The sequence below is a fragment of the Corylus avellana genome, chromosome ca6 (assembly GCF_901000735.1).
Source record: "Corylus avellana chromosome ca6, CavTom2PMs-1.0".
In the NCBI taxonomy this organism is placed as follows: Eukaryota; Viridiplantae; Streptophyta; class Magnoliopsida; order Fagales; family Betulaceae; genus Corylus; species Corylus avellana.
Window position 1 is genome coordinate 12099833 of NC_081546.1, and position 9181 is coordinate 12109013.

The 9181-nt window shown below is 40.7% G+C and overlaps 1 protein-coding gene across 1 annotated transcript; it reads left to right on the forward strand.

Moving 5' to 3' along the window:
* Window positions 1-7445: 7445 nt before the first annotated feature.
* LOC132185192 (uncharacterized) lies at window positions 7446-8483 on the forward strand. The gene has a single exon (XM_059598996.1). The coding sequence runs from the start codon at window positions 7446-7448 to the stop codon at window positions 8481-8483; it is 1038 nt and encodes a 345-aa protein (XP_059454979.1).
* The last annotated feature ends 698 nt before the right edge of the window (window positions 8484-9181 follow it).

Consider the following 9181-nt stretch of genomic DNA (forward strand, 5'->3'; position numbering starts at 1 on the left):
GAAAGTATGTATTATTAACTAATTTTGAATTCACCCGTTCGATGATTTCGTCAATAAATTATGGTTCATTCCTACTGAAACGAAAAGATAACAAAACATACTAACTAATCAGTTACCTTCAGATAAAAAGAAGGGAAATTATGTATTAAAAAAGTAGGACTAGAAAGAAAAGTTAGTGATACATAACTATAAGGGGGTTAGTTATGCACCATAGCACTGTTCATAATTTTTGTAAAATAATACTAATAATAATAATAATTGGTATAGAAAAGTGAAAAAATGGTATTGAAAAGTAGAAAATTTTGATTTGTAGTGATTTTTTTATTTGAATAGTAGTAAAAAATAAATGATGTGATATAAAAATAAAAATGTTTTAATATTGATTTTTTTGAAAAAAGGAAGTGAATAGTATTTAGGGGTGGGGAGGAGTTTGACAAACAACCCTGATATGTGCGCAACAAACGGAAAGTTCATTTTCCATTTTTTTTTTTTTTAAGTCATCAGAAAGTTATTTAAGCAAATTACCCCATCGAAAACAAAAGAATCGGCCGAGTTTAATTAATTTTAGAACAAAGATTATTTAAAAGGTTAATTACAAGTAGACATTTTTAAATGTAAAATACTTCACATGCATGCATGAAAACATGTGTATATGGGATGTACCATAAATAGAAGAAAAAAAGAACAATATAGAAGCAAGACAGCAAAGTTGGTTAGAAATACCCGTTTCCCAAAAACATCCCAGATAAATTGGCCACTTCTTTTAGGGCTCTCTTCCACCCCTCCACCTTCATTTCATCATCGTTGAACCTGTTTGCAAGTTCAGTGAATACTTCTCCAACCCTATTGGTTTGACGCCGTAATTCCGAAGAATTTACGTCATAGAACAATGGTAGAACTAGTATCTCCCTTGTCTTTCTTCACTCGAGGATCTTCATCAGCTCTTCTAAGCACCATCGGGATGATGTGTAGTTTTTAGATAGTACAATGATCGAAATCTTTGACTCTTTAATGGCTTTGACAAGTGCCGGTGAAATTTCCTCTCCGCTTCGAAGTTTGTCATCCATGAAGGTGTGGATTCCTTTTCGACGTAAATCTGTTTGTAGATGAGCAGTGAAAGTTTTACGAGTATCTTCGCCTCTAAAACTCAAGAATACATCCAATTGAAATATGGAAGAAGGGAATGACGAAGAAGCTGTGTGGAAGGCCATGGATGAAGTTGCAAGAGTACTAGTTAGTAGAGAAAATTGAGAGAGAATTGTAGAACTGCTAGGTATACCTCCCTAATTATGCAAGGTTGTCAAGATAATAATGCAAGTTGTCACATGCTCGTGACGCGTCAAATTAAAGAAAAATGAGAAACTTATCGGCAACCGCAACAAGCTTATAAAGATGGACTTTGACCAGCTTTATGGGAGTTTTCTGCTGCAAATGGCAAACCCACTACATTAAAGAAAAACAACTTGAACTTGTGCACACAACCACGTACAGGCTAATTGTTGGGTTGTTGACTATTTTTGGAGGGGCCATTAGCTAAACATATAAGACTTAATTTTTTTTTTTCCAGCTTTAGTTGCGGCCATCGCTCTTATTGGTCTCCACGTGGCTCTATCACTTCTTAAAACTCTTCGTGTGAGCATAAATAACACAACTCTCCACCTTCATTTTCGGTCTAAACTTGTTATAGAAAACCCTCCAAAAATAGTCAACAACCCAACAATTAGCCTGTACGTGGTTATGTGCACAAGTTCAAGTTGTTTCTCTTTAATGTAGTGGGTTTGCCATTTGCTGCAGAAAACTCCCACAAAGCTAGTCAAAGTCCATCTTTATAAGCTTGTTGCCGTTTCTGACAAGTTTCTCATTTTCTTTAATTTGACGCGTCGCGAGCATGTGGGAACCTGCATTATTATCTTGACAAACTTGCATAATTAGGGAGGTATGGCTAGCGGTTCTGCAATTCTCTCTCAATTTTCTCTACTAACTAGTACTCTTGCAACTTCGTCCATGGCCTTCCACACAGCTTCTTCATCATTCTCTTCTTCCATATTTCAATGGGATGTATTCTTGAGTTTTAGAGGCGAAGATACTTGTAAAACTTTCAGTGCTCATCTATACACAGATTTATGTCGAAAAGGAATCAACACCTTCATGGATGACAAACTTCGAAGCTGAGAGGAAATTTCACCGGCAGTTGTCTAATCCATTGAAGAGTTAAAGATTTCGATCATTGTACTCTCTAAAAACTACGCATCATCTCGATGGTGCTTGGACGAGTTGATGAAGATCCTCGAGTGCAGAAAGACAAGCGAGATACTAGTTCTACCACTATTCTATGACGTAAATCCTTCGGAAGTATGGCATCAAACCAATAGGGTTGGACAAGCTTTCACTGAACTTGCAAAAAGGTTCAACGATGATGAAAGGAAGGTGGAGGGGTGGAAGAGAGCCCTAAAAGAAGTGGCTAATTTATCCGGGATGTATTTGGGAAATAGGTATTTCTAACCACATTTACTGTCTTCCTTCTATATTGTTCTTTTTTTCTTCTACTCATGGTACATCCCATATACACATGTTTTCATGCATGCATGTGAACTATTTTACATTTAAAAATGTCTACTTGTAATTAACCTTTTAAATAATCTTTGTTCTAAAATTAATTAAACTCGGTCGATTCTTTTGTTTTAGATGGAATAATTTCCTTAAATAACTTTTTCATGACTTAAATTTCTTTCGCAAGTAACAAATGTCAATTTGTTTCACCACTAGCTGATTAATTTTTGAACTCTGGTATTTCGGCGGCGGCAGATCTATCTGCTTGTGTATTATCTTTTTCTCTCTACTCGCGATCGCGACATAGATGAGAAGTATTAGTTTCTCATAATTCTTTCTTGTAATTATTGAGAGTATAGTGAGTGTTTTAACAGGAACTATGGCAGGCGAACTGTCCAATCTTTGGGCAAACCTTTCCCTAACAGATGAAGAAGGTGATGAGGTGGAGATTCAAGCGATTGATGTGGAAGGGGCAGTCAAGTGCGGACAATCCTGTGTTGTGGGAAAATTGGTATCAGAGAGGATTGTAAGCAAGGAAACAATCAAAGCTACGCTCGTACAATGGTGGAGATTGAAGGGGACTTTCACCTTCAAAATTTGGGTGAAAATTTTTTCCTCATTGAATTCGAAATGGCCAGAGACAAGGTAAAAGTTTTGGAGGGTCGACCGTGGGTTTTCGAGAGTTATTTGTTCTTGGTAGAAGACTTCGATGGGCACACTTCACCTTTGAAATTTACTTTTGACAAGGCTTCTTTTTGGGTGCGGATGACGAACTTACCCTTGGCTTGTATGGGACGCGAGGTAGGTTTCAAACTCGGACCTGCCATCAAGACAGTGGAAGAGGTGGATACCGATAAGGATGGAATCGGATGGGGGGAGTTTTTACAAGTTAAGATCGTGATCGACCTCTACAAACCCCTCTCACGTGGACACATGCTAAAGTTCGATGGGAAGTCGACTTTGATCGGTTTCAAATATGAGCGTATGCCTAAATTCTGTTATCATTGTGGGGTACTTTGTCATGGAGCAGAAGGGTGTCTGAAACGAAGTATGATGAGAAACCAGGAGATCCTTCAATTTGGCCCATGGATGAGAGCCAGCTCACCAACCCGACAAATAGAAAAACACCATGATATGGAAGTAGGTCATTCAGATTATACGAAGTCTGCTCAACCTTAACCAGGAGGATGGAAATACTATGATGATCATCTTGACAGGGGGGTATAACGGCCGGAAAAGGAGGTATAAGGAAACCAGAAGGGCAGAACATAGAGGAGGGGTATTTCGGGGAAGGCGACAATCTGTAACCCCAGATGGCAAAGACGAAGATCACGAAAATTTTTTTGGAGAGAATTATGATGATATCTCTATGGAATCCCAGCATGACGTGATTGGTGGAGTCGTAGGAATTATGAAAGGCCGTTTTGAACAGCAGTCAACCAATCTTGATGGGGGGCGTATTCAAGCAACAAATGGAATGAATCCCGGGGGGAGTTAAAGGGGGAGCGTGCTCTGAAAGTTCAAATGGAAAAGGAATGAAATCTCCAGCTGGAGTGCGGCTGGTTGGGCAGGGGATTGAAAGGGAGCCGTTATGACTATAGGGGCTGATCTTTAGTAGTCCTGGGGGCCCATATTCAGGCCCAGTAAATGTCGAGAAATCCATGAGGGGGCCCTAGGCGGGAAAAATGGCAGTAAAAAGAAAACACCGAGAGGAGGATTCACATCAGTTAGGGGACACGGTCTACCGGAAAAAAAAATAGAAAGCGAAGATGTGGAATTATTATTAGTTCGAGGTAGTGGAGAAAACGAATTAAATATTGGTTCGGGATTGGCGGAGGCTGGAAAACAGCCCCGCTGACCGCAATGATTGCCTTAAGTTGGAACTGTCAGGGTCTTGGGAACCTCCAAACAGTTCATGAACTTCACCGTATGGTGAAAGAAAAAAAGCCCAATTTGGTTTTTCTAATGGAAACCAAATTATGCAAAAATAAGATGGAGTTGATTCGGATGAAAGTGAGATTCGAAAACATGTTTGTGGTCGAGAGCATGGGTCGTAGTGGAGGATTGGCACTTTTTTGGGAGGATGGTTGTGTCGTAGAAGTTCAAAACTATAGTCAACGACATATAAACGCCATAGTACACAATCGGACATTGGAGGTTGACTTGAAATTCACTGGCTTTTATGGCCATCCGGATGCCACAAAATGCCATGAGGCATGGTGCCTACTAAAAAGATTGGCTCTTTTGGCCCCGAACCCTTGGGTTTGTATTGGCAATTTTAATGAAGTTTTGACGAGTACAAAAAAGTTGGGGGGACAACTACGACAAAATAATCTCATGCAAGATTTTCAAAACACTCTTGAGGTACGTGAATTATTTGATTTAGGTTTTGTGGGACCTAAATTTACCTGGAGTAACCGTCAAGAGGGTAGTGCCCTTATTAGAGAGCGGCTTGATAGGGGAGTAGCCAACCTTTCATAGAGAAACTTATTCCCGGACGCTTCAATATATGTACAAGCAACTATATGTTCGGACCATGCACCTTTAGTCTTAACTCTCTCTCAGCTGCACGAACCTGATGGAAGACGGTCCAGGTTTTTTTATGAGGCAAGCTGGGCCTTGGAAGAAGGTTGTCAAGAAGCCATAATCACGGCTTGGAATCACACACCAAACCATGATACAAGTTGGGCGTGTTTTAGTGCAAAGTTGGAGGGCTGTATACGCAATCTGAAAAGTTGGCGGAGGAATGTGGATGAAAGTGTACCAGACTCTATATCTAAACTGCAAGGGAGGCTTTTAAAGCTCCAAGGCAGGGAGGATATGTCGGCTCAACAGGCAACCAAAAATGTTCAGACAGAATTACAAGTATTACTTGATAAAGAGGAACTATGGTGGCGCACGTGCGAAAGAAGATTGGCTCAAGATGGGTGACCAAAACACAAAATACTATCACGCATGTGCAAATGCAAAATGTAGACGTAGCCATGTGGGAATGATTTTCGACGAAAGGGGGCAGCGAAGGGAAAATCCGGCGGCGATAGAGAACGCTTTTGTCACTTATTTCACTACTCTTTTTTCCAAGGGACCGGCTGGTGACTTTAATCCATGCCTTACACCCATTGGTAACCGTGTAATAGCCAGCATGAATTTAGAATTGATGAAAACCTTTTCTATGGAGGAGATAGAAGTAGCTTTGTTCCAAATGGCGCCGCTCAAAGCCCCGGGACCGGATGGATTGAACACATGTTTTTTTCAAAACAATTGGCCCATTATGGGGGAGGAGGTATGTCGTGCTATTATTGACATTTTGAATGTTGGTGTGATACCTCATGATTTGAATTTGACCCATGTCACCCTTATACCCAAAATAAAAAACCCCTCTATGGTCACGGAGTTTCGACCAATAAGCTTATGTAATGTCTTATATAAACTTATTTCTAAGGTCTTAGCAAACCATTTAAAAAGGATTTTACCCAATATCATTACCCCTACCCAAAGTGCATTTATCCGGGGACGACTCATTTCGGATAATGCACTCGCGGCCTATGAAACACTTCATACTATGAATACGGGGATATGGGGGAAGAAAGGCTTTATGGCGGTAAAGCTCGACATGAGCAAAGCGTATGATAGGGTGGAATGGAGTTTTTTAGAGGCGGTGATGAGACGGATGGGTTTTAACAACCGATGTATATCCCTCATTATGATGTGTGTTACATCGGTGAAATACTCAATTCTAGTCAATGGAAAGCCTTGTGGATTGTTTACCCCTACTAAAGGTCTCGGACAAGGAGATCCCATATCGCCTTATCTCTTTTTATTGTGTGCAGAAGCTCTTAGTGCTATGATCACCCAAGCAAATCGGGAAGGTGCTTTGACGGGTGTTCCTACATCAAAAAGAGGGCCAAAAATTAGCCACCTTTTCATTGCAGATGACAGCTCGCCGTTTTACAGGTCAAATGTGGCCCAATGGAATCATTTGTCATCTATCCTACATATGCATGAGATGGCGACGGGGCAGAAAATGAACACCAATAAGACGGTTATCTTTTTTAGTCGGAACACATCTTCTAATGACAAAGATCAAGTACAGGGGCTGGCTGGAATTCCTGTAAATCAAAAATACGACACCTATCTAGGCTTGCCTACCCTAGTGGGAAGATCACGCATGCGAGCTTTCAAAAGTATCATGGATCGAGTGTGGAAGCGTCGTCAGGATTGGAAGCTTAAATTTTTGTCTCGGGCGGGGAAAGAGATTTTACTAAAAGCCGTGATTCAAGCGATGCCTACCTATAGCATAAGCGTTTTCAAGCTTCCAAAGGTGTTATGTTCCGAGATCAATTCATTAATGATGAAGTTTTATTAGTGTCATAAGGAAAGAGACAAACGAATTCATTGGGTGAATTGGAATACAATGAGTTGTTCAAAAGCATATGGCGGTATGAGCTTTCGTGACATAGGATGTTTCAATAAAGCTCTATTGGCAAAGCAAATATGGCGCTTATGGAAAATACCGGATAGCTTAATTGCGCAGATAATGAAAGCAAAATATTATCCTAATTGCTCGGTGCTTGATGCTTCTTGTGGGAAAAAACCGTCATTTGCGCGACGTAGCATACAAAGTTCGAGTGATCTCGTTAAGGAAGGAATGGTGTGGCGCGTTGGCAATGGGAAAAGAATCAAATATGGCAGGATCATTGGCTTCTCTCACCAACCACTTTCAGAGTGATCTCTCCCCCGCGGCTTCTTGATGATACAGCAACTGTGAGTACCTTGATTGATGAGCATACCAAATGGTGGAATTCTGCTTTGATGGAATAAATTTTTACTCGTGAGGAGATTACTTCCATTTAATCAATTCTAGTGAGTACCACGGACCAAGAGGATGTTATCATATGGAGGGGGACGGCCAAGGGGGTGTTTTTCGTAAGGAGTGCGTATCATCTCCAAAAAGAACGAGAGATGCAGCAGAGGGCTCTGCCCAGTCCAAAACTAGCACGCTATGGAGGCACCTTTGGCAACTCCCCATCCAAAATGCAGAAAAGCATTTTCTGTGGCACGCCTGCCACGATTCCCTGCCCACTAGAGCAAATTTATGTTCTCGAAAGGTTCTAACAGATCCTAGTTGTCCAATATGTGCACGCGAGCCTGAGATGCTTTTTCATACTTTATGGATGTGTCCTGCGGCGCGCGATGTCTGGAGTGAAGGAGGTGCTTGCTTCCAAAAAAGCAGCTTTGCGGGGCCTGAGTTTTTGCAGGTTGTTGAAGGAATGATTAGTAGGTGTGATCGCTTGGAATTTATCCAATTTGTGGGCATAGCTCGTCGACTATGGCTTAGGCGGAATGATTTTATACACAGTGGGCTGTTCACACACCCGATGGTTCTCTTTAAGCAAGCTCTTCAGGTGACAGAGTTGTTCCAAACCCTTACGGCTAGAAGGCAGACTGACTGGGTCTCAATGGCAGAAAGCTCGAATACAGCATGGACAGCACCCCTTCCGAGTTGGTTTAAAGCCAACTGGGACGCTGGTGTGGACATCAAGCAGGGACGCGTGGGATCAGGGGCTGTTCTGCGGGATCACCAGGGCAAGATGTGGGCAGCACGAAGCCAGACAAGACATGGCTTCCTGGATCCTTCAGTGGCTGAAGCTTTGGGGGCCCTGTTGGCAGTGCAGCTTTGCATGGAGATGGGAATACAGCAAGTTCAACTAGAAGGCGATGCTAAAAATGTAATCATGGTAGTGAACTCTGAAGCTTCGGATGAGAGTAGCAAGGGACAACTACCTACAGACATACGCTCGTCTTTACGGGCCATATCGGCCTGGGAAATGAGATATGTACGCAGGGGGGAGAATAAGGTGGCTCACGCGTTTGCTAGATTGGCGGTGAATGAAGATGTTCAAATGGTGTGGTTTTATAACACTCCGGAATGAATAAGGAACCTTTTCCAAGCAGATTTCTCTGCTTTGCAAGTTATGCAATAAATACATAGCAACTGCTATTTCTCAAAAATTTGGTCCACCACTTCAAGGCACTCTCACTACAAAAAAAAAGAAAAAGAAGGTTTTTGTTGACCAATAGTTTTTGACGTGTCAAGCATATTGACATGTCAGAAACCTTTTTGAGGTGTTAGTATTGACGTGTGTCAAAGGTTAGTAAGGCGGGTGTCAAAAATTTCAATTTTTGGACGTGCCAATTTTGACACGTCAAAAATTACTGACGTGTCAGAAATTGGCACGTAAAAAATTCTTTTTTGATGTGGCAGTTTCACCACGTCAATACTTTATTGACGTGTCAAAAGTGGCACGTCAAAAAAATTATTCACTTGTCAGAAATTTTTGACGTGCGACTTTTTGACACGTCACTAAAGTTTAAAAAAATATTAAAAAAAATTAATAATTTCTTTTTAAAAAATCATAATTTTTTTTTAAAAAAAAAAAAATTCCCAAAATTTTTTTTTTCAATTAAATTTACTTCATGTTTAATTTATCATCAAAAATCCAGTTATAACTTAAAACCCATATAAATCCCTACAAATGTTGAACACCCATATATATCTAACTATTGAAGGAAAATTCCCAAAATCTCATCATGAATTCACTACACAAGTACTCTGATCTTTAAACATCCG